This window comes from Pelodiscus sinensis, chromosome 18 (genome assembly GCF_052426305.1).
Source record: "Pelodiscus sinensis isolate ZL-2025 chromosome 18, ASM5242630v1, whole genome shotgun sequence".
Taxonomy (NCBI): domain Eukaryota; kingdom Metazoa; phylum Chordata; order Testudines; family Trionychidae; genus Pelodiscus; species Pelodiscus sinensis.
This window is the reverse complement of record NC_143069.1, coordinates 35,224,982-35,249,610: the sequence shown is the minus strand read 5'-3', so window position 1 is coordinate 35,249,610 and position 24,629 is coordinate 35,224,982. Positions and strand designations below refer to the sequence as shown.

At 72.6% G+C, this 24,629-nt stretch overlaps 1 protein-coding gene across 1 annotated transcript; it reads right to left on the bottom strand.

Moving 5' to 3' along the window:
• Positions 1-1,162: 1,162 nt before the first annotated feature.
• On the bottom strand, positions 1,163-15,667 carry PDZD4 (PDZ domain containing 4). The gene is made up of 8 exons (XM_089770254.1): positions 15,228-15,667; positions 11,009-11,277; positions 6,516-6,606; positions 4,264-4,362; positions 3,780-3,842; positions 3,596-3,697; positions 3,372-3,473; positions 1,163-2,710 (listed from the first exon to the last, which is right to left on the bottom strand). The coding sequence occupies exons 1-8, from the start codon at positions 15,285-15,287 to the stop codon at positions 1,589-1,591; spliced, it is 1,908 nt and encodes a 635-aa protein (XP_089626380.1). The 5' UTR covers positions 15,288-15,667; the 3' UTR covers positions 1,163-1,588.
• Between the last annotated feature and the right edge of the window lie 8,962 nt (positions 15,668-24,629).

Genomic DNA, 24,629 nt, shown 5'->3' with positions numbered 1-24,629 from the left:
CAGGAGGATGCGGGGGCGCTCAAGGCCGCCGTGGGGGAGTTCGGGGATGTGGGAGTCAGGGGGATGTGGGGGCGCTCAGGGGCGCCGTGGGGGAGTTCGGGGATGTGGGGGCCAGGAGGATGTGGGGGTCAAGGGGATGCGGGGGCGCTCAAGGCCGCCGTGGGGGAGTTCGGGGATGTGGGGGTCAGGGGGATGCGGGGGCGCTCAGGGGCGCCGTGGGGGAGTTCGGGGATGTGGGGGTCAGGGGGATGTGGGGGCCAGGGGGATGCGGGGGCGCTCAAGGGCGCTGTGGGGGAGTTCGGGGATGTGTGGGCCAGGGGGATGTGGGGGTCAGGGGGATGCGGGTGAGCTCAAGGGCGCCGTGGGGGAGTTCGGGGATGTGGGGGCCAGGGGGATGTGGGGGTCAGGGGGATGCGGGGGCGCTCATGGGCGCCGTGGGGGAGTTCGGGGATGTGGGGGTCAGGGGGATGTGGGGGCGCTCAGGGGCGCCGTGGGGGAGTTCGGGGATGTGGGAGTCAGGGGGATGTGGGGGCCAGGGGGATGCGGGGGCCAGGGGGATGCGGGGGCCAGGGGGTGGGGGCGCTCATGGGCGCCGTGGGGGAGTTCGGGGATGTGGGGGCAGGGGGATGTGGGAGTCAGGGGGATGCAGGGGCGCTCATGGGCGCCGTGGGGGAGTTCGGGGATGTGGGGGTCAGGGGGATGCGGGGGCGCTCAGGGGCGCCGTGTGGGAGTTCGGGGATGTGGGGGTCAGAGGGGTGCGGGGGCGCTCAGGGGCGCCGTGGGGGAGTTCGGGGATGTGGGGGTCAGAGGGGTGCGGGGGCGCTCAGGGGCGCCGTGGGGGAGTTCGGGGATGTGGGGGCCAGGGGGATGCGGGGGCCAGGGAGATGCGGGGCCGCTCAGGGGGGGAGTTCGGGGATGTGGGGGTCAGAGGGATGCGGGGGCGCTCAGGGGCGCCGTGGGGGAGTTCGGGGATGTGGGGGTCAGAGGGGTGCGGGGACGCTCAGGGGCGCCGTGGGGGAGTTCGGGGATGTGGGGGTCAGAGGGGTGCGGGGGCGCTCAGGGGCGCCGTGGGGGAGTTCGGGGATGCGGGGGGGGGGGGTCGGGGGATGTGGGGGTCAGGGGAATGTGGGGGCGCTCAGGGGCGCCGTGGGGGAGTTCGGGGATGTGGGGGTCAGAGGGGTGCGGGGGCGCTCAGGGGCGCCGTGGGGGAGTTCGGGGATGGGGGGGTCAGAGGGATGCGGGGGCGCTCAGGGGCGCCGTGGGGGAGTTCGGGGATGCGGGGGCCAGGGGGATGCGGGGGCGCTCAGGGGCGCCGTGGGGGAGTTCGGGGATGTGGGGGCCAGGGGGATGCGGGGGCCAGGGAGATGCGGGGCCGCTCAGGGGGGGAGTTCGAGGGGCGCTCGGGCGGCTCACGGGACTCAGACAAACGCTACAAAGGGACCAGCCACGGACACGACACGAAAAGCCGCCCGGGCGCTGGGTCCTCGTGCGCTCGGTGCAGCCCGGCCCAGTGTCCTTGTGCTCCCCCCGTGGCCCCGAGCCCGGGCCCCACCACGCCGGGTCCGGAGCAGCAGCGGCCCCCGGGCGCTCACACGGTGGTGACCGAGAGCAGCGGGTTGTAGACGCGGCGCCCGTCGGCCGAGCGGGCCCCGTGCGCCAGCATCTCCTGGATCGTCATCCAGTTGTCCAGGATGCGGCGGCTCCGCTTCTTCAGGCTCTTGCGGTGGCTCAGGGCCAGGATGCTGAGCTCGCCGGCGCCCCCGCCGGCCCCGCCCGCCTCCCGCTGCCCGTCCAGCCGGCTCTGCAGCATGAGCTCCCGGCGCCGGCGCTGCTCCCGCGCCCGCAGCAGCTGCTGCTTGCGCTCCTCCTTGCTCCAGTACCGGCCCATCTTCATCTCGCTCACGGCGTCATCGTCCGTGGTCATGCCGCTGCGCTCCTCCCGGATCTTCAGCGCACGCGCCTTGAGCAGCCGGTCCCGGCCCGGGCGCCGGGCGCCCTCGCCCCGCGCCCGCCCCTTCCACTCCGCCCGCCCGCCGCCAGGCCCCGGCGCCGGGCTGCCCTCGCGCTCCCGGGGGCGCCGGAGCCGGCCCGGCTTGGGCGGGGAGGCGGGCGGGGGGCGGGGGCTCTCCAGCAGCGGGGTGCTGCGGCAGCTCTCGCCCGTGTTGTAGGCGCTGGTGCTGTCCTTCTCGGAGCGCTCGGGCACCTCGGTGATGTCGGCCAGTGGGGCGGGGGGCCCCTCGCCGCCCGGGCCGGCCCCCTCCTCCTCCAGCAGCCAGGCCTGCAGGCAGCGCTCCCGCAGCCGCTGCAGCTTCTGCGCCCGCAGGATGGTGCGGCACTTGAACTGCAGGTGCCGCAGCTCCTCCTCCAGCAGCGCCACGCGGCTGCGGCCGAGGTCCAGGCCGGCGCGGGGCGGGGCGGGCGCGCTCTCCTCGGCCAGGTGCCCGCGCAGCGCCAGCAGCTCCCGGTACCGCTCCGCCTCCTCTGGCGTCAGGCCCGGCAGCTCCTCGCCCGCCGGCGCCAGGGCGCAGGGCTGCGGGGGGGGCCGGCGCTGGGGGGCCGGGGTGCCGGTCGCGCTGGGGGCCTCGTCACCCAGCACGTCGTGCTCCGAGCTCTCCTCGTTGCGGGTGCTCTCGTCCGTCCGGCCCACCCCGCTGTCCAGCTCCTGGCTGTGGCTCAGCCCGGCGCCGGGCGGGTCGGGGGCTGAGCCGGGCTGGGGGAGGCAGCGGTTTGGAGACTGGCCTGGAGCCGATTTCACTCCCCATCCAAGCAGGTAGCTGGTTCCCTGCCCCACAGGCCCCCCGCCGGCACCCGAGTTCCCTCCCCATGGCTCTCCCAGCCGGCCCCCTGGTTCCCTGCCCCGCCCCCCCACCTGGCCCCCAGTTCCCTGCCCCACAGCTCCCCATGTCTGGCCATCTGCCCCACGGCCCCCCTGTGCAGCCTCCTAGCTCCCTGCCCCATGGCTCCCCTTGTCCAGCCCCCTGGTTCCCTGTCCCACGGTCCCCTGCCTGGCCCCTAGTTCAGGGCTACTCCACACGCAGCCTGCGGTCAGCGGAGGGGTCTCCGGTCACTGTGGGTTTCAGGGGGAAGGGGGGCAGTTGCCTTGTGTCACCATCAGCAGAGCCGATGCGAGCCGCCCGGTCCTGCCCTCAGCTTTGTATTCACGCCCGCCGTGGGCAAGCGATTTGCATAGATTTGCATAGATTTGCATGTGGATGCAACCACATTTACAGTCGTGGCCTGTGGCATGTGCGTGTCACTGTGGCCCCCCGGGGCTTCCCATGTGGAGTAGCCCTGAGCTAGTTCCCCGCCCCATGGCACCCTCAACCCCCCCCAATTCTCTGCCCTCTGGCTCCCCACGGCCAGCCCCTCACCTGCTGCCCGGACGCCTGCCGGCATCTCGCTTTGCCCTCATGGTCGGAGCCGAAGTCGTCCAGAAAATCGTCCCGGTCACTGTCCTTCCAGCGCCTGGAGAGCTGGGGGCAACGGGGGGTGAAGCTGCGGCCGCCACCGGTCCCAGGCAGCCCCAGCCCAGGGAGACCCCCCAAATCCCCAGCCCCCGACTCCCACCTCGCCCCACCAACCGGGCGTCCCTCACCTCGGTCTCGGGCCTGGCCAGCAGCAGGGAGATGTTGGTTTGTCGCTCCTGGGTCAGGATGGCCACAGCTTCCTCGCGGTCCTGCACCTGCACCCCATTGATCTGGGGGAGCCAGGGCTGTGAGTCAGCCCCGGCCCCCTTAGCCGCCCAGCCCCTGCCCCCGCCCCTCGGACCCCCCCGGCACCTGGACGATGCGGTCGCCCTCGCGGATGCGCCCGTCCTTGGCCGCGATGCTGTTGGGGTTCACCTGGGGGGGAGAGACGGGGGGTGGGATTTGGGGTCCCCTGACTCCCAGCTGGCTGCCCCTCCCCCAGCACCTGCCCCCGGCTCTGTCCCAGTCCTGCTCCCTGCAGGCCTCCTGCCCCACCAGCCGAGGGCCCGCCCCTCCCCCCACGGCCCCCGCCTGTCACACCCCTCCCCCACTCCCCTCCTACCCGTCCCTGCCCTCCCCCACTCCCGTCCCACCTGTCGCCCCCTCCCGCTATGGCCCCTGCCCATCGCCCCCTCCCCCCAATCCCTTCCCCCCATGGCCCCCGCCTGTCACTGCCCGCCCCTCACCTCTCCCCCACTCTCCACCCCCCACAGCTCCCCGCCCCCCACCTCTCTCCCACTCCCTGCTTCCCACAGCTCTCTGCCCCCCCACAGCTCCCCCACTCCCCGCCCCTCACCTCTCCGACATAGATTCCCACGTCATCCTCATCGTCAGTCCGGTAACAAACCATCAGGCCCAGCTTGTCCCGGTGGCTCGGTTTGTACAATTCCACTTCCTGGGGAGGGAGATGGGGTCAGACCCCAAAGGGAGCCAAAGCCGGGGAGCCCCCCTGTCATGATTATGAGGGTTAGCCAGCAGCCTGGGGACTAAGGGGTTAACTACACCTAGCCAGGTGGAGTGGCCAGTAGGAATGGAGATGGGACTTTCACCTGGGACAAAAGAATTTGTTTTTTTTCCTTGCCTTTGTCTCTCTGGGTGAGTCCTCGCAGCTACAGGGAGGGACAAGCATGTCTCTCCCCCCCCCCCCCCCCCAAGACACCACTCTCCATTTTCTGTGAGTAGGGTTAGGGGTTAGGGTTAGGGTTGGGGTTGGGGGTAGGGGTAGCGTTAGGGGTTAGGGGGTAGGGGTAGGGGTAGGGGTAGGGTTAGGGTTGGGGGTAGGGGTAGCGTTAGGTGTTAGGGGGTAGGGGTAGGGGTAGGGGTAGGGTTAGGGTTAGGGGTAGGGGTAGGGGTAGGGGGTAAGGGTAGGGGTAGGGTTGGGGGTAGGGTTAGGGGTAGGGGTAGGGTTAGGGTTAGGGTTGGGGGTAGGGTTAGGGTTGGGGGGTAGGGGTAGGGGTAGGGGTAGGGGTAGGGTTAGGGTTAGGGGTAGGGGTAGGGGGTAAGGGTAGGGGTAGGGTTGGGGGTAGGGTTAGGGGTAGGGGTAGGGTTAGGGTTAGGGTTGGGGGTAGGGTTAGGGTTGGGGGGTAGGGGTAGGGGTAGGGGTAGGGTTGGGGGTAGGGTTAGGGTTGGGGGGGGGGTAGGGGTAGGGGTAGGGGGTAGGGGTAGCGTTAGGTGTTAGGGGGTAGGGGTAGGGGTAGGGGTGGGGGTAGGGGTGGGGGTAGGGGTAGGGGGTAGGGGTAGCGTTAGGTGTTAGGGGGTAGGGGTAGGGGTAGGGGTAGGGGTAGGGGTAGGGGTAGGGGGTAGGGGTAGGGTTAGGGTTGGGGGTAGGGGTAGCGTTAGGTGTTAGGGGGTAGGGGTAGGGGTAGGGGTAGGGTTAGGGTTAGGGGTAGGGGTAGGGGGTAGGGGTAGGGGTAGGGTTGGGGGTAGGGTTAGGGGTAGGGGTAGGGTTAGGGTTAGGGTTGGGGGTAGGGTTAGGGTTGGGGGGTAGGGGTAGGGGTAGGGGTAGGGGTAGGGGTAGGGTTAGGGTTAGGGTTGGGGGTAGGGTTAGGGTTGGGGGGTAGGGGTAGGGGTAGGGGGTAGGGGTAGCGTTAGGTGTTAGGGGGTAGGGGTAGGGGTAGGGGGTAGGGGTAGCGTTAGGGAGTCCTGTTAGGTTCACTGTTTAAGGGTTGGGTTTGGGCTCTGAGATCTGGCACCGCTGAAGACAGGTTTGGCTTTTCTTTGTAGCTCCGGGTCTGTCTCCACCACCCCGCTAGCTGGAACAAGGGGGGGAATGTGGGCAACCGCACTTGGAAATGAAGGCCGGGATGTGAATTTCCCGGGCTTCATTTGCATAAGCGGGGAGCCGCCATTTTTAAATCCCCGCTGGTTCGAACCCCGCAGCGCGGCGACACGCGGCTCGAACTAGGTAGCTCGGACTAGGCTTCCTATTCCCAGCTACCGGTGCACCTCGTGGAATGTTCGAACTCGGCTTCCTAGTCCGAGCTACCCAGTCCGAGCCGCGTGTCGCCGCGCTGCGGGGTTCGAACCAGCGGGGATTTAAAAATGGCGGCTCCCCGCTTATGCAAATGAAGCCCGGGAAATTCACATCCCGGCCTTCATTTCCAAGTGCGGTTGCCCACATTACCCCCCTCGTTCCAGCTAGCGGGGTGGTGCAGACAGACCCTGCGTTCTAGCCCGTGGGGTAATTCCTCCATGCGTAGATGTTGTTACTTTTCCATCTGATCCTTATGCCTGCAACAGGAATTTTGTTGCAATAATAAAAGTTTTCTCCTTTCTTTTTATTAACCTGGCAGTGGCTACTTGGGTCCTGATTTTTATAATGGGGTGAGATTTCCCAAATGATCTTTCTCCTAATCTCGTTATTAATATTTGGGTGGTGGCAGCGGAAGTTTGATTCCCAAGATCTAGGTTTTGAAGATTGTGGGGGACGTTTTATACCGAAGCCTGGTAGATAAGGCTTTGGGGTACGGTGCTGGCCCCCACTTCTGCATTTACCATGCCAGAGTGGGGAAGGAGCCATGACACCCCAAGCATCCGGGCCCCCCTCACCTCGTACTCCAGCTCCTCAGCCCGCTCGCTCTCAGGCGGGGCCCCCTCCATGAACTCCACGGGGTCGTAGTACTCGTGCCCGAGAGGGGGGCTGTGGGGAAAGAACACACATTAGGGGGCTGGCCTCATGGGGCGGGAGTGAGGGGCCTGGCGGGGCTGGGGGGGGCTGCGGGCGGGACTGAGGGGCCCGGCGGGGCTGGGGGGGGTTGCAGGCGGGACTGAGGGGCCCAGCGGGGCTGGGGGGGCTGCGGGCGGGGGCGGCAGGGGCTGTTGGTGGGAGTGAGGGGCCCGGCGGGGCTGGGGGGGGCTGCGGGCAGGACTGAGGGGCCCGGCGGGGCTGGGGGGCTGTGGGCGGGGGCGGCAGGGGCTGTTGGTGGGAGTGAGGGGCCCGGCAGGGTTGGGGGGGGGCTGCGGGCGGGACTGAGGGGCCCAACAGGGCTGGGGGGGATTGCGGGCGGGACTGAGAGGGCCCAGCAGGGCTGGGGGGGGCTGCGGGCGGGACTGAGAGGCCCGGCGGGATTGGGGGGGCTGCGGGCGGGACTGAGGGGCCCAGCAGGGCTGGGGGGGGGTTGCGGGCGGGACTGAGAGGCCCGGCGAGGTTGGGGGGGGGGCTGCAGGCGGGACGGAGGGGCCCAGCAGGGTTGGGGGGGCTGTGGGCGGGACTGAGGGGCCCGGCGGGGTTGGGGGGGCTGCGGGCGGGACTGAGGGGCCCAGCGGGGCTGCGGGGGGCTGTGGGCGGGGGCGGCAGGGGCTGTTGGTGGGAGTGAGGGGCCCAGCGGGGTTGGGGGGGTTGCGGGCAGGACTGAGGGGCCCAGCGGGGCTGTGGGGGGCTGTGGGGGGGGGGGAAGGGGCTGTTGGTGGGAGTGAGGGGCCCGGCGGGGTTGGGGGGGGTCTGTGGGCGGGGGCGGAAGGGGCTGTTGGTGGGACTGAGGGGCCCGGCAGGGTGGGGGGGTTGCAGGCAGGACTGAGGGGCCCAGCGGGGCTGCGGGGGGCTGTGGGCGGGGGCGGCAGGGGCTGTTGGTGGGAGTGAGGGGCCCAGCGGGGTTGGGGGGGGCTGTGGGCGGGGGCGGCAGGGGCTGTTGGTGGGACTGAGGGGCCCGGCGGGGCTGGGGGGCTTGCGGGCAGGACTGAGGGGCCCAGCGGGGCTGCGGGGGGCTGTGGGCGGGGGCGGCAGGGGCTGTTGGTGGGAGTGAGGGGCCCAGCGGGGTTGGGGGGGTTGCGGGCAGGACTGAGGGGCCCAGCGGGGCTGTGGGGGGCTGTGGGCGGGGGCGGAAGGGGCTGTTGGTGGGAGTGAGGGGCCCGGCGGGGTTGGGGGGGGGGCTGTGGGCGGGGGCGGAAGGGGCTGTTGGTGGGACTGAGGGGCCCGGCAGGGTGGGGGGGTTGCAGGCAGGACTGAGGGGCCCAGCAGGGTTGGGGGGGCTGTGGGCGGGACTGAGGGGCCCAGCGGGGCTGTGGGGGGCTGTGGGCGGGGGCGGAAGGGGCTGTTGGTGGGAGTGAGGGGCCCGGCAGGGTGGGGGGGCTGTGGGCAGGACTGAGGGGCCCAGCAGGGTTGGGGGGGCTGTGGGCGGGACTGAGGGGCCCGGCGGGGTTGGGGGGCTGCGGGCGGGACTGAGGGGCCCAGCGGGGCTGCGGGGGGCTGTGGGCGGGGGCGGCAGGGGCTGTTGGTGGGAGTGAGGGGCCCAGCGGGGTTGGGGGGGGCTGTGGGCAGGACTGAGGGGCCCAGTGGGGTGGGGGGCTGCGGGCGGGACTGAGGGGCCCGGCGGGGCTGGGGGGGTGGGACTGAGGGGCCCGGCGGGGCTGGGGGGCTTGCGGGCAGGACTGAGGGGCCCAGCGGGGCTGTGGGGGGCTGTGGGCGGGGGCGGAAGGGGCTGTTGGTGGGAGTGAGGGGCCCGGCAGGGTTGGGGGGGTTGCGGGCAGGACTGAGGGGCCCAGCGGGGCTGTGGGGGGCTGTGGGCGGGGGTGGAAGGGGCTGTTGGTGGGAGTGAGGGGCCCGGCGGGGTTGGGGGGGTCTGTGGGCGGGGGCAGAAGGGGCTGTTGGTGGGACTGAGGGGCCCGGCAGGGTGGGGGGGTTGCAGGCAGGACTGAGGGGCCCAGCGGGGCTGTGGGGGGCTGTGGGCGGGGGCGGAAGGGGCTGTTGGTGGGAGTGAGGGGCCCAGCGGGGTTGGGGGGGGCTGTGGGCAGGACTGAGGGGCCCGGTGGGGCTGGGGGCTGTGGGCGGGACTGAGGGGCCCGGCGGGGTTGGGGGGGGCTGTGGGCGGGGGCGGAAGGGGCTGTTGGTGGGACTGAGGGGCCCGGCAGGGTTGGGGGGGTTGCGGGCAGGACTGAGGGGCCCAGCGGGGCTGTGGGGGGGCTGTGGGTGGGACTGAGGGGCCCGGCGGGGTTGGGGGGCTTGCGGGCAGGACTGAGGGGCCCAGTGGGGCTGTGGGGGGCTGTGGGCGGGGGCGGAAGGGGCTGTTGGTGGGAGTGAGGGGCCCAGCGGGGTTGGGGGGGGCTGTGGGCAGGACTGAGGGGCCCGGTGGGGCTGGGGGGCTGTGGGCGGGACTGAGGGGCCTGGCGGGGCTGGGGGGGTGGGACTGAGGGGCCCGGCGGGGCTGGGGGGCTTGCGGGCAGGACTGAGGGGCCCAGCGGGGCTGTGGGGGGCTGTGGGCGGGGGCGGAAGGGGCTGTTGGTGGGAGTGAGGGGCCCGGCAGGGTTGGGGGGGTTGCGGGCAGGACTGAGGGGCCCAGCGGGGCTGTGGGGGGCTGTGGGCGGGGGTGGAAGGGGCTGTTGGTGGGAGTGAGGGGCCCGGCGGGGTTGGGGGGGTCTGTGGGCGGGGGCAGAAGGGGCTGTTGGTGGGACTGAGGGGCCCGGCAGGGTGGGGGGGTTGCAGGCAGGACTGAGGGGCCCAGTGGGGCTGTGGGGGGCTGTGGGCGGGGGCGGAAGGGGCTGTTGGTGGGAGTGAGGGGCCCAGCGGGGTTGGGGGGGGCTGTGGGCAGGACTGAGGGGCCCGGTGGGGCTGGGGGGCTGCGGGCGGGACTGAGGGGCCCGGCGGGACTGGGGGGTGGGACTGAGGGGCCCGGCGGGGTTGGGGGGGCTGCGGGCGGGACTGAGGGGCCCAGCGGGGCTGCGGGGGGCTGTGGGCGGGGGCGGCAGGGGCTGTTGGTGGGAGTGAGGGGCCCAGCGGGGTTGGGGGGGGCTGTGGGCAGGACTGAGGGGCCCGGTGGGGTGGGGGGCTGCGGGCGGGACTGAGGGGCCCGGCGGGGCTGGGGGGGTGGGACTGAGGGGCCCGGCGGGGCTGGAGGGCTTGCGGGCAGGACTGAGGGGCCCAGTGGGGCTGTGGGGGGCTGTGGGCGGGGGCGGAAGGGGCTGTTGGTGGGAGTGAGGGGCCCAGCGGGGTTGGGGGGGGCTGTGGGCAGGACTGAGGGGCCCGGTGGGGCTGGGGGGCTGTGGGCGGGACTGAGGGGCCTGGCGGGGCTGGGGGGGTGGGACTGAGGGGCCCGGCGGGGCTGGGGGGCTTGCGGGCAGGACTGAGGGGCCCAGCGGGGCTGTGGGGGGCTGTGGGCGGGGGCGGAAGGGGCTGTTGGTGGGAGTGAGGGGCCCGGCGGGGTTGGGGGGGGGTCTGTGGGCGGGGGCGGAAGGGGCTGTTGGTGGGAGTGAGGGGCCCAGCGGGGTTGGGGGGGGCTGTGGGCAGGACTGAGGGGCCCGGTGGGGCTGGGGGGCTGCGGGCGGGACTGAGGGGCCCGGCGGGGCTGGGGGGGTGGGACTGAGGGGCCCGGCGGGGTTGGGGGGGTTGCGGGCAGGACTGAGGGGCCCAGCGGGGCTGTGGGGGGCTGTGGGCGGGGGCGGAAGGGGCTGTTGGTGGGAGTGAGGGGCCCGGCGGGGTTGGGGGGGGCTGTGGGCGGGGGCGGAAGGGGCTGTTGGTGGGACTGAGGGGCCCAGCAGGGTTGGGGGGGTTGCGGGCGGGACTGAGGGGCCCAGCGGGGCTGTGGGGAGCTGTGGGCGGGACTGAGGGGCCCGGCGGGGTTGGGGGGGGCTGTGGGCGGGACTGAGGGGCCCGGCGGGGTTGGGGGGGGCTGTGGGCGAAGGTGGCAGGGGCTGTTGGTGGGACTGAGGGGCCCGGCGGGGCTGTGGGGGCTGTGGGCGGGACTGAGGGGCCCGGCGGGGTTGGGGGGGGCTGTGGGCGAAGGTGGCAGGGGCTGTTGGTGGGACTGAGGGGCCCAGCGGGGCTGTGGGGAGGCTGTGGGGCGGGACTGAGGGGCCCGGCGGGGCTGGGGGGGCTGTGGGCGAGGGTGGCAGGGGCTGTTGGTGGGACTGAGGGGCCCGGCGGGGCTGGGGGGGGCTGCGGGGCGGGACTGAGGGGCCCGGCGGGGCTGGGGGGCTGTGGGCGAGGGTGGCAGGGGCTGTTGGTGGGACTGAGGGGCCCGGCGGGGCTGGGGGGCTGTTGGTGGGACTGAGGGGCCCGGCGGGGCTGGGGGGGCTGCGGGCGGGACTGAGGGGCCCCAGGGGTTACTCACAGCTCGGGGGCCCCGAAGGGCTCCAGCGTCCCAGTGGGAGGGGTGGGGGGGCGCCGGCGGCCCAGCGCCAAGAGGTGCTCGAAGCTGATGTCCGTCTGGGTGCCGCTGTCCACCAGGGGGGCGGGGTCCCCCGGGGGGGTGGCCCCCTCCCCTATGCCCCGTGCCCGGGGGCTGCGCCGCAGCACCTGGATCACCAGCGGTTCCTTGGCGCATCGCAGAGCCGCCAGCGTCTGCTCGTGGGACAGCGGGGACAGCTCCTTCCCGTTCACCTGGGGAGAGTGTGTGAGAGCTGGCCCTGCCCCGCCCCAATAGCCCCGCCCCTAGAGCCAGACAGCCCCTCCCCTCCCCAATAGCCCCGCCCCTAGAGCCAGACAGCCCCTGCCCTCCCCAATAGCCCCGCCCCTCCACAATAGCCCCGCCCCTAGAGCCAGACAGCCCCTCCCCCCAATAGCCCCACCCCTAGAGCCAGACAGCCCCTGCCCTCCCCAATAGCCCCGCCCCTAGAGCCAGACAGCCCCTCCCCTCCCCAATAGCCCCGCCCCTAGAGCCAGACAGCCCCTGCCCCCCAATAGCCCCGCCCCTAGAGCCAGACAGCCCCTCCCCTCCCCAATAGCCCCGCCCCTAGAGCCAGATAGCCCCTCCCCTCCCCAATAGCCCCGCCCCTAGAGCCAGACAGCCCCTGCCCTCCCCAATAGCCCCGCCCCTCCACAATAGCCCCGCCCCTAGAGCCAGACAGCCCTGCCCCTGGGAGGCCCCTAGCCTCCCCAGCCCCGCCCTGGCCAGCCCCCAATGGCTCCATTCCCACATCTCCTCCACCTACCCTCATTCCGGGCCTCAGAGCCCTGCAGCGCCCCCCACCCCGGGGCCACACAGCAGCCCCTGCATGGGGGGCCAGGCATCACCCCTCCCCCTTTTGGGGTGTCTGGATGGGAAGGGCCCCCCCCAGCCTCCGTCTCCATCCTTGGTAACCGCAGCAACGGTTTCCATGGAAACTAGGAAGATTGATACAGGAGCCGGGGAATGTGGGGGGACTGAAAGAGGCAGCCCCCCACCGTGAGCCCCGCAGCCTGCTCCCTCAGCCCCCGCCCCCCAGCCCTGCCAGTGCCCCCATGAGGCCCCCCGGCCACTTTGGCACTTGGGTGGTTTGGAGCTTAGAATTCAAAGCCCCAAGTTGCTGCAGCAGCGTCTGGGGAGATGTCTGGGTGCCCTTGGTTGTGGCTGGGGGCAGGGGCTGCGGGTCAGAGTGAGGGGCAGGGCTGGGGGCAGGGGCTGGGGGTCAGAGTGAGGGGCAGGGCTGGGGGCAGGGGCTGGGGGTCGGAGTGAGGGGCAGGGCTGGGGGCAGGGGCTGCGGGATGGGGGTGAGGGGCACCGGCAGGGCTGGGGGCAGGGGCTGTGGGTCGGAGTGAGGGGCACCGGCAGGGCTGGGGGCGGGGCTGTGGGTCGGAGTGAGGGGCACCGGCAGGGCAGGGGGCGGGGGCTGCGGGATGGGGGTGAGGGGCACCGGCAGGGCTGGGGGCAGGGGCTGTGGGTCAGGAGTGAGGGGCACCGGCAGGGCAGGGGGCGGGGGCTGCGGGATGGGGGTGAGGGGCACCGGCAGGGCTGGGGGCAGGGGCTGTGGGTCGGAGTGAGGGGCACCGGCAGGGCTGGGGGCAGGGGCTGTGGGTCGGAGTGAGGGGCACCGGCAGGGCTGGGGGCAGGGGCTGTGGGTCGGAGTGAGGGGCACCGGCAGGGCTGGGGGCAGGGGCTGCAGGTCGGGGCTGAGGGGCACCGGCAGGGCTGGGGGCAGGGCTGTGGGTCGGAGTGAGGGGCACCGGCAGGGCTGGGGGCAGGGGCTGTGGGTCGGAGTGAGGGGCACCGGCAGGGCTGGGGAGCAGGGCTGGGGGTGGGGGCTGCGGGTCGGGGCTGAGGGGCACCGGCAGGGCTGGGGGTGGGGGTGCCCAGGTCTGGCCTGTGGCTGGCTCATGGCTCATGCCAGGCTGCAGGCAGGGGCCAGGGAGTCCTGAGGGGGGAGCCAATGACAGGGACAGATTCAATGACCCCCCCTCCCACTGTGCAAGCCGGGCACCCCCAGCAGCCTGGGGAACTGCCCGCCACTAGACGGGGCCGGGCAATAGGTGCCCCGCTGTGGGCGCTCCCGCACCTCACAGCCCTGGGCCCTGGCCTGGGACCACTGGCCTTAGTCCGCAGCCCGGGGGGGGGGGGGGTAGAGCCCTGAGAGGGGGCAGGGCTGCGTCTGTGTAGGGGCCATGAGCCCCGGCCCCAGCACAAGGGCCTCCGGGGTTGTGTCCTCAGGGAGCCGGATGAAGAGAGCAGGGGGAGGGGGAGGGGATGCAGGGGATGGGGCAAGTGTGGGAGGGGAATGTGGGGCACTGGGAGAGGTGTGGGGGGATGGGGCAGGGGGGCACTGGGGGATGTGCAATTGGGGGCTGGGAATGCAGAGGGATGGGAGAGGTGGGGGGGATGAGGCAGGTGCAGGGGGCAATGTGGGGGATGGGAGCGGTGGGGGAGGGTGATGTGGGGGGATGGGGCAGGTGCAGGGGGCAATGTGGGGGATGGGAGCGGTGGGGGAGGGTGATGTGGGGGGATGGGGCAGGTGCAGGGGGAAAGTGGGGAGGATGGGGGAGGTGGGGGAGGGGATGGGGGGATGGGGCAGGGGTAGGGGGAATGTGAGCGGTGGGGGAGGGTGATGTGGGGGTATGGGGCAGGTGCAGGGGGCAATGTGTGGGATGGGAGAGGTAGAGGAGGGGGTGGGGGATGGGGCAGGTGTAGGGGGAAAGTGGGGAGGATGGGGGAGGTGGGGGAGGGGTAGGGGGATGGGGCAGGTGAAGGGGGAATGTGGGGAGGATGGGGGAGGTGGGGGGAGGGGATGGGGGGATGGGGCAGGTGAAGGGGGAATGTGGGGAGGATGGGGGAGGTGGGAGAGGGGATGGGGGGATGGGGCAAGTGTAGGAGGAATGTGGGGGGATGGGAGCGGTGGGGGAGGGTGATGTGGGGGGATGGGGCAGGTGTAGGGGGAATGTGGGGAGGATGGGGAGGTGGGGGAGGGGATGGGGGGATGGGGCAGGTGAAGGGGGAATGTGGGGAGGATGGGGGAGGTGGGGAGGGATGGGGGGATGGGGCAGGTGAAGGGGGAATGTGGGGAGGATGGGGGAGGTGGGGGAGGGGATGGGGAATGGGGCAGGTGTAGGGGGAAGTGGGGAGGATGGGGGGAGGTGGGGGAGGGGAGGGGGGGATGGGGCAGGTGAAGGGGGAATGTGGGGAGGATGGGGGAGGTGGGGGGAGGGGAAGGGGATGGGGCAGGTGAAGGGGAAGAGATGGGGGAGGTGGGGGAGGGGATGGGGGGATGGGGAGGTGAAGGGGGTGGGGAGGATGGGGGAGGTGGGGGAGGGGATGGGGAATGGGGCAGGTGTAGGGGGAAAGTGGGGAGGATGGGGGAGGTGGGGGAGGGGATGGGGGGATGGGGCAGGTGAAGGGGGAATGTGGGGAGGATGGGGGAGGTGGGGGAGGGGATGGGGGATGGGGCAGGTGAAGGGGGAAAGTGGGGAGGATGGGGGAGGTGGGGGAGGGGATGGGGGGATGGGGCAGGTGAAGGGGGAATGTGGGGAGGATGGGGGAGGTGGGGGAGGGGATGGGGCAGGTGAAGGGGGAATGTGGGGAGGATGGGGGAGGTGGGGAGGGGATGGGGCAGGTGAAGGGGGAATGTGGGGGATGGGAGCGGTGGGGGAGGGGATGGGGGGATGGGGCAGGTGAAGGGGGAATGGGGAGGATGGGGGAGGTGGGGGAGGGGATGGGGGGATGGGGCAGGTGAAGGGGAAAGTGGGGAGGATGGGGGAGGGGGGGAGGGGATGGGGGGATGGGGCAGGTGAAGGGGGAATGTGGGGAGGATGGGGGAGGTGGGGGAGGGGATGGGGCAGGTGAAGGGGGAATATGGGGGATGGGAGCGGTGGGGGAGGGGATGGGGGGACAGAACAAATGGGCAGAACCTGACGGGGGGGGCAGGGAAGAAAAGCCACGTGAGGGGGGCAGGGGCGCCTGGGGGCTGAGGTGGTTATGGGGGGCAAGGGCTGGGGCAGACGCCGCCCCTCCCCCCATCCATTCATTCCCCCAGGCCCTAGAGATGGGGGTTGGTTGCTAGGCAACCTTCCAGAGACTGGTACCTGCTCCGCCCCCCGGCAAAGCCCCCCGCCCCTCCCCCATGCAGCAGCCCCCAGCCCCCTACCTGCAGCATGACCTTGTATTGCTCCTCCGGCTTGTGCACCACGCACATGTTGCAGCCCATGGTGCGGGGGGGGCAGGACGCGGCAGGTACCGGGGGGGGGGCTCAGCCGCCTTCCATCCTGCAGGTGCGGCCGCGGGGGGGGTCTCTGCTCCCCGACCCCCCCGCGCAGCGGGTCACCCCCCCGCGGCCATGGGGCGGGGGCGGCGGGAGACGCGGCTGGTCGGGCGGCGGCGGTTCCGTCCGTGGCTGGGGGGCTGTGGCAGAAGCCCATCCCCGGCCCGTCTGCTCCGCCCCCTCCCGGCCCCGGGCTCCGCCCACTCCCGCTCCCGCCCGCCCCCCCCACCTCCTTCCCAGACCCACAGTGCGTAACCCCAGCCTACCACCCCTGTGCCCCATCGGCCCCTCCCTCCCTCTGGCCACGCAGCCTGCAACTGTCTGCCCCTGCACCCCTATCTGCGCCCCTCAATCTATCCCCGCGCCCCTCTATCTGCGCCCCTCTATCTATCCCTGTACCCCTCTATCGATCCCCGCGCCCCTCAATCTATCCCTGTACCCCTCTATCTGCGCCCCTCAATCTATCCCCGCGCCCCTCAATCTGCGCCCCTCAACCTATCCCCGCGCCCCTCAATCTATCCCTGTATCCCTCTATCTGCGCCCCTCAATCTATCCCCGCGCCCCTCTATCTGCACCCCTCAACCTATCCCCGCGCCCCTCAATCTATCCCTGTATCCCTCTATCTGCGCCCCTCAATCTATCCCCGCGCCCCTCTATCTGCGCCCCTCTATCTATCCCTGTACCCCTCTATCGATCCCCGCGCCCCTCAATCTATCCCTGTACCCCTCTATCTGCGCCCCTCTATCTATCCCTGCACCCCATCTGCGCCCCTCAATCTATCCCCGCGCCCCTCAATCTATCCCTGTATCCCTCTATCTGCGCCCCTCAATCTATCCCCGCGCCCCTCTATCTGCGCCCCTCAATCTATCCCCGCGCCCCTCAATCTATCCCTGTATCCCTCTATCTGCGCCCCTCTATCTATCCCTGCACCCCTATCTGCGCCCCTCAATCTATCCCCGCGCCCCTTCAATCTACACCCCCTCAACCTATCCCCGCGCCCCTCAATCTATCCCCGCGCCCCTCTATCTGCACCCCTCAATCTATCCCCGCGCCCCTTCAATCTACACCCCCTCAACCTATCCCCGCGCCCCTCAATCTATCCCTGTATCCCTCTATCTGCGCCCCTCAATCTATCCCTGCACCCCTATCTGCGCCCCTCAATCTATCCCTGCTCCCCTTCAATCTATCCCCGCACCCCTTCAATCTACACCCCCTCAATCTATCCCCGCACTCTAATCTATCCCTGCACCCCTCTATCTGCACCCCTTAATCTATCCACGCACCCCAATCTATCCCTGCAATCTTCTATCTGCACCCCTCAATCTATCCCTGCACCCCTCTATCTGCACCCCTTAATCTACCCACGCACCCCCAATATATCTGTGCACTCCTCTATCTGCACCCCTCAATCTATCCCCGCACTCCTTCAATCTACACCCAATCAATCTATCCCCGCACCCCAATCTATCCCTGCACCCCTCTATCTGCACCCCTTCAATCTATCCCTGCACCCCTTCAATCTACACCCCCTCAATCTATCCCTGCACCCCTCTATCTGCACCCCTTCAATCTATCCCCGCACCCCTTCAATCTACACCCCCTCAATCTATCCCTTCACCCCTCTATCTGCACCCCTCAATCTATCCCTGCACCCAGCTATCTGCACCCCTTCAATCTATCCCCACACCCCAATCTATCCCTGCACCCCTCTATCTGCACCCCTTCAATCTATCTCTGCACCCCTTCAATCTACACCCCCTCAATCTATCCCTGCACCCCTCTATCTGCTCCCCTCAATCTATCCCTGCACCCAGCTATCTGCACCCCTTCAATCTATCCCCTCACCCCTTCAATCTACACCCCCTCAATCTATCCCTTCACCCCTCTATCTGCACCCCTCAATCTATCCCCGCATCCCTTCAATCTACACCCCCTCAATCTATCCGTGCACCCCAATCTATCCCTGCACCCCTCTATCTGCTCCCCTCAATCTATCCCTGCACCCCTTCAATCTACACCCCCTCAATCTATCCCTTCACCCTTCTATCTGCACCCCTCAATCTATCCCCGCATCCCTTCAATCTACACCCCCTCAATCTATCCCCGCACCCCAATCTATCCCTGCACCCCTCTATCTGCACCCCTTCAATCTATCCCTGTACCCCTTCAATCTACACCCCCTCAATCTATCCCTGCACCCCTCTATCTGCACCCCTTCAATCTATCCCCGCACCCCTTCAATCTACACCCCCTCAATCTATCCCTGCACCCCTCTATCTGCTCCCCTCAATCTATCCCTGCACCCAGCTATCTGCACTCCTTCAATCTATCCCTGTACCCCTTCAATCTACACCCCCTCAATCTATCCCTGCACCCCTCTATCTGCTCCCCTCAATCTATCCCCGCATCCCTTCAATCTACACCCCCTCAATCTATCTCCGCACCCCAATCTATCCCTGCACCCCTCTATCTGCACCCCTTCAATCTATCCCTGTACCCCTTCAATCTACACCCCCTCAATCTATCCCTGCACCCCTCTATCTGCTCCCCTCAATCTATCCCCGCACCCCTCTATCTGCACCCCCTCAATCTATCTCCGCACCCCAATCTATCCCTGCACCCCTCTATCTGCACCCTCAATCTATCCCTGCACCCAGCTATCTGCACCCCTTCAATCTATCCCCACACCCCAATCTATCCCTGCACCCCTCTATCTGCACCCCTTCAATCTATCCCTGCACCCCTTCAATCTACACCCCCTCAATCTATCCCTGCACCCCTCTATCTGCACCCCTTCAATCTATCCCCGCACCCCTTCAATCTACACCCCCTCAATCTATCCCTGCACCCAGCTATCTGCACCCCTTCAATCTATCCCCGCACCCCTTCAATCTACACCCCCTCAATCTATCCCTGCACCCCTCTATCTGCACCCCTCAATCTATCCCCGCATCCCTTCAATCTACACCCCCCTCAATCTATCTCCGCACCCCAATCTATCCCTGCACCCCTCTATCTGCACCCCTTCAATCTATCCCTGTACCCCTTCAATCTACACCCCCTCAATCTATCCCTGCACCCCTCTATCTGCTCCCCTCAATCTATCCCCGCATCCCTTCAATCTACACCCCCTCAATCTATCTCCGCACCCCAATCTATCCCTGCACCCCTCTATCTGCACCCCTTCAATCTATCCCTGTACCCCTTCAATCTACACCCCCTCAATCTATCCCTGCACCCCTCTATCTGCTCCCCTCAATCTATCCCCGCACCCCTCTATCTGCACCCCCTCAATCTATCTCCGCACCCCAATCTATCCCTGCACCCCTCTATCTGCACCCCTCAATCTATCCCTGCACCCAGCTATCTGCACCCCTTCAATCTATCCCCACACCCCAATCTATCCCTGCACCCCTCTATCTGCACCCCTTCAATCTATCCCTGCACCCCTTCAATCTACACCCCCTCAATCTATCCCTGCACCCCTCTATCTGCACCCCTTCAATCTATCCCTGTACCCCTTCAATCTACACCCCCTCAATCTATCCCTGCACCCCTCTATCTGCACCCCTTCAATCTATCCCTGTACCCCTTCAATCTACACCCCCTCAATCTATCCCTGCACCCCTCTATCTGCACCCCTTCAATCTATCCCTGCACCCCTTCAATCTACACCCCCTCAATCTATCCCTGCACCCCTCTATCTGCACCCCTTCAATCTATCCCCGCACCCCTCTATCTGCACTCCTTCAATCTATCCCTGTACCCCTTCAATCTACACCCCCTCAATTTATCCCCGCACCCCTCTATCTGCTCCCTCAATCTATCCCTGCACCCCTCTATCTGCTCCCTCAATTTATCCCCGCACCCCTCTATCTGCTCCCCTCAATCTATCCCCGCACCCCTCTATCTGCACCCCCTCAATCTATCTCCGCACCCCAATCTATCCCTGCACCCCTCTATCTGCTCCCTCAATCTATCCCCGCCCCCCTCTATCTGCACCCCCGTCAATCAATCGATCTAGCCCCGCACACGCTCTGGCTTGGGGGGCAGGGAGGGGGCGGGGCCCTGGCCTGGGCTGCCCTGGCGGTTCCTGGTGCCGGTGCTGACGGGGGGGGGGGGTCCGGGGGGACCCCTCCCCTCGGTGACAGCCCCCAGAAGGTGGAACGGAGGGACCGAGGCAGAGGAAAAAGGCGGAAGTAGAATCCAGGGGGCGGGAGCCTGGACCTCCGGGTCCCCTCCCCAGCCGGGGCGGAGGAGCGCGGCCTAGCGGTTAGAGCCGGGCGGGGCTGCCGGGAGACACACTGGTTGATATTGTCACCCTTGGGAGGGGTTGTTCCCCCCCCCCCCCACGCCAGGGTCTGTCCGTCTTCCCTGGCTCCCGCAGCCAGCAGTGGCACATCTGGGGGTGCTCCTGCCAGCTGTGAGCTCCCCCCGCAGCGCCCCATGGACCAGGGCGGCCCAAGGGGGAAGGGTCGGGGTGTTCAGCAGGCAGGAGGGCGGGTTTAGCTGTAGAACAAAGACCCCCCCCGCCTGTGGGTGCCCCCCACGTCATCTGCCCCCTGGCGCCCCGCCCCCCGTAAGGAAAAGCCCCAGGCCACAGCCCGCAGGGTCCGTGTGTTCCGTGGGGGCAGGCAGGGGGGTGTCAGTGGCTGTCACCGAGGTGGGGGGGCGCCGGCTCTGCCCCCCGCAGCCAGGCGTGGGGCTCAGCCAGCGGGGCGCCGAGGCGACAGGGACACAGCGAGAGACTCCGTCAGCACCGGGACTACGAGCAGCCAAGGCCCCTGCCCCTTCCTGCCCCCCAGCCACGTTCACCCACCCAGCAGCCTCATCGCCCCCTGCCCGGCCCCTCCCTCGGCCTTTGCCGGGCACTCCGAGTCCGAGGGGCCCGGGCCGGTGTGCGCGGGGGGAGGCCGCCGCCCCGAGATCCCCATCCCCAGGCAGGGATCGGCGCGGTGCGCAGGGAAACTGAGGCACCCGGGTCGCGGCAGGACGGCATGGCACGGAGAGGACCCCACGTGCTCCTTGGAGCCCGGGAAGGGGCGCGCGCGCCGTGACTTGGGCCGTTCCGGGTCGGTTCGCCCCGGGCCGCTCTGCCGGCTTCCCGGCCCCGCCCGCCGACCCTCTAGGGAGCGAGAGTCCAGCCCCGGGGACCCAGCCGAGCCCCAGGGCCAGGGGAGCCCCCCGCTCTGCTCTCCGGCCGCCCGCGCCAGCCCCGGCCCTCCGCCGCCCCCAGCCCCGCGGGCCCCTCTCCGTGCGCCCCCGGCCCCTCCGCCGCCCTCAGCCCCGCGGGCCCCTCTCCGTGCGCCCCCGGCCCCTCCGCCGCCCCCAGCCCCGCGGACCCCTCTCCGTGCGCCCCCGGCCCCTCCGCAGCGGGGCCCCCCAGCCCCGCGGGCCCCTCTCCGTGCGCCCCCGGCCCCTCCGCCGCCCTCAGCCCCGCGGGCCCCTCTCCGTGCGCCCCCGGCCCTTCGCCGCCCCCAGCCCCGCGGGCCCCTCTCCGTGCGCCCCCGGCCCTCCGCCGCCCTCAGCCCCGCGGGCCCCTCTCCGTGCGCCCCCGGCCCCTCCGCCGCCCCCAGCCCCGCGGGCCCCTCTCCGTGCGCCCCCGGCCCCTCCGCCGCCCTCAGCCCCGCGGGCCCCTCTCCGTGCGCCCCCGGCCCTCCGCCGCCCCCAGCCCCGCGGGCCCCTCTCCGTGCGCCCCCGGCCCCTCCGCCGCCCCCAGCCCCGCGGGCCCCTCTCCGTGCGCCCCCGGCCCCTCCGCCGCCCTCAGCCCCGCGGGCCCCTCTCCGTGCGCCCCCGGCCCTCCGCCGCCCCCAGCCCCGCGGGCCCCTCTCCGTGCGCCCCCGGCCCCTCCGCCGCCCCCAGCCCCGCGGGCCCCTCTCCGTGCGCCCCCGGCCCCTCCGCCGCCCTCAGCCCCGCGGGCCCCTCTCCGTGCGCCCCCGGCCCCTCCGCCGCCCCCAGCCCCGCGGGCCCCTCTCCGTGCGCCCCCGGCCCTCCGCCGCCCCCAGCCCCGCGGGCCCCTCTCCGTGCGCCCCCGGCCCTCCGCCGCCCCCAGCCCCGCGGGCCCCTCTCCGTTTGCCCCCGGCCCTCCGCCGCCCCCAGCCCCGCGGGCCCCTCTCCGTGCGCCCCCGGCCCTCCGCCGCCCCCAGCCCCGCGGGCCCCTCTCCGTGCGCCCCCGGCCCCTCCGCCGCCCTCAGCCCCGCGGGCCCCTCTCCGTGCGCCCCCGGCCCCTCCGCCGCCCCCAGCCCCGCGGGCCCCTCTCCGTGCGCCCCCGGCCCCTCCGCCGCCCTCAGCCCCGCGGGCCCCTCTCCGTGCGCCCCCGGCCCTCCGCCGCCCCCAGCCCCGCGGGCCCCTCTCCGTGCGCCCCCGGCCCCTCCGCCGCCCCCAGCCCCGCGGGCCCCTCTCCGTGCGCCCCCGGCCCCTCCGCCGCCCTCAGCCCCGCGGGCCCCTCTCCGTGCGCCCCCGGCCCTCCGCCGCCCCCAGCCCCGCGGGCCCCTCTCCGTGCGCCCCCGGCCCCTCCGCCGCCCCCAGCCCCGCGGGCCCCTCTCCGTGGGCCCCCGGCCCCTCCGCCGCCCTCAGCCCCGCGGGCCCCTCTCCGTGCGCCCCCGGCCCCTCCGCCGCCCCCAGCCCCGCGGGCCCCTCTCCGTGCGCCCCCGGCCCTCCGCCGCCCCCAGCCCCGCGGGCCCCTCTCCGTGCGCCCCCGGCCCCTCCGCCGCCCCCAGCCCCGCGGGCCCCTCTCCGTGCGCCCCCGGCCCCTCCGCCGCCCCCAGCCCCGCGGGCCCCTCTCCGTGCGCCCCCGGCCCCTCCGCCGCCCTCAGCCCCGCGGGCCCCTCTCCGTGCGCCCCCGGCCCTCCGCCGCCCCCAGCCCCGCGGGCCCCTCTCCGTGCGCCCCCGGCCCCTCCGCCGCCCTCAGCCCCGCGGGCCCCTCTCCGTGCGCCCCCGGCCCTCCGCCGCCCCCAGCCCCGCGGGCCCCTCTCCGTGCGCCCCCGGCCCCTCCGCCGCCCCCAGCCCCGCGGGCCCCTCTCCGTGCGCCCCCGGCCCTCCGCCGCCCCCAGCCCCGCGGGCCCCTCTCCGTGCGCCCCCGGCCCTCCGCCGCCCCCAGCCCCGCGGGCCCCTCTCCGTGCGCCCCCGGCCCTCCGCCGCCCCCAGCCCCGCGGGCCCCTCTCCGTGCGCCCCCGGCCCTCCGCCGCCCCCAGCCCCGCGGGCCCCTCTCCGTGCGCCCCCGGCCCCTCCGCCGCCCCCAGCCCCGCGGGCCCCTCTCCGTGCGCCCCCGGCCCCTCCGCCGCCCTCAGCCCCGCGGGCCCCTCTCCGTGCGCCCCCGGCCCCTCCGCCGCCCCCAGCCCCGCGGGCCCCTCTCCGTGCGCCCCCGGCCCCTCCGCCGCCCCCAGCCCCGCGGGCCCCTCTCCGTGCGCCCCCGGCCCCTCCGCCGCCCCCAGCCCCGCGGGCCCCTCTCCGTGCGCCCCCGGCCCTTCGCCGCCCCCAGCCCCGCGGGCCCCTCTCCGTGCGCCCCCGGCCCTCCGCCGCCCCCAGCCCCGCGGGCCCCTCTCCGTGCGCCCCCGGCCCCTCCGCCGCCCCCAGCCCCGCGGGCCCCTCTCCGTGCGCCCCCGGCCCCTCCGCCGCCCTCAGCCCCGCGGGCCCCTCTCCGTGCGCCCCCGGCCCCTCCGCCGCCCTCAGCCCCGCGGGCCCCTCTCCGTGCGCCCCCGGCCCTCCGCCGCCCCCAGCCCCGCGGGCCCCTCTCCGTGCGCCCCCGGCCCTCCGCCGCCCCCAGCCCCGCGGGCCCCTCTCCGTGCGCCCCCGGCCCCTCCGCCGCCCCCAGCCCCGCGGGCCCCTCTCCGTGCGCCCCCGGCCCTCCGCCGCCCCCAGCCCCGCGGGCCCCTCTCCGTGCGCCCCCGGCCCTCCGCCGCCCCCAGCCCCGCGGGCCCCTCTCCGTGCGCCCCCGGCCCCTCCGCCGCCCTCAGCCCCGCGGGCCCCTCTCCGTGCGCCCCCGGCCCCTCCGCCGCCCCCAGCCCCGCGGGCCCCTCTCCGTGCGCCCCCGGCCCCTCCGCCGCCCCCAGCCCCGCGGGCCCCTCTCCGTGCGCCCCCGGCCCCTCCGCCGCCCTCAGCCCCGCGGGCCCCTCTCCGTGCGCCCCCGGCCCCTCCGCCGCCCCCAGCCCCGCGGGCCCCTCTCCGTGCGCCCCCGGCCCCTCCGCCGCCCTCAGCCCCGCGGGCCCCTCTCCGTGCGCCCCCGGCCCCTCCGCCGCCCTCAGCCCCGCGGGCCCCTCTCCGTGCGCCCCCGGCCCCTCCGCCGCCCTCAGCCCCGCGGGCCCCTCTCCGTGCGCCCCCGGCCCCTCCGCCGCCCTCAGCCCCGCGGGCCCCTCTCCGTGCGCCCCCGGCCCTTCGCCGCCCCCAGCCCCGCGGGCCCCTCTCCGTGCGCCCCCGGCCCTCCGCCGCCCCCAGCCCCGCGGGCCCCTCTCCGTGCGCCCCCGGCCCTCCGCCGCCCCCAGCCCCGCGGGCCCCTCTCCGTGCGCCCCCGGCCCTCCGCCGCCCCCAGCCCCGCGGGCCCCTCTCCGTGCGCCCCCGGCCCTCCGCCGCCCCCAGCCCCGCGGGCCCCTCTCCGTGCGCCCCCGGCCCCTCCGCCGCCCCCAGCCCCGCGGGCCCCTCTCCGTGCGCCCCCGGCCCCTCCGCCGCCCCCAGCCCCGCGGGCCCCTCTCCGTGCGCCCCCGGCCCTCCGCCGCCCCCAGCCCCGCGGGCCCCTCTCCGTGCGCCCCCGGCCCTCCGCCGCCCTCAGCCCCGCGGGCCCCTCTCCGTGCGCCCCCGGCCCTTCGCCGCCCCCAGCCCCGCGGGCCCCTCTCCGTGCGCCCCCGGCCCTCCGCCGCCCCCAGCCCCGCGGGCCCCTCTCCGTGCGCCCCCGGCCCCTCCGCCGCCCCCAGCCCCGCGGGCCCCTCTCCGTGCGCCCCCGGCCCTCCGCCGCCCCCAGCCCCGCGGGCCCCTCTCCGTGCGCCCCCGGCCCCTCCGCCGCCCTCAGCCCCGCGGGCCCCTCTCCGTGCGCCCCCGGCCCCTCCGCCGCCCTCAGCCCCGCGGGCCCCTCTCCGTGCGCCCCCGGCCCCTCCGCCGCCCCCAGCCCCGCGGGCCCCTCTCCGTGCGCCCCCGGCCCCTCCGCCGCCCTGAGCCCCGCGGGCCCCTCTCCGTGCGCCCCCGGCCCCTCCGCCGCCCCCAGCCCCGCGGGCCCCTCTCCGTGCGCCCCCGGCCCCTCCGCCGCCCCCAGCCCCGCGGGCCCCTCTCCGTGCGCCCCCGGCCCCTCCGCAGCGGGGC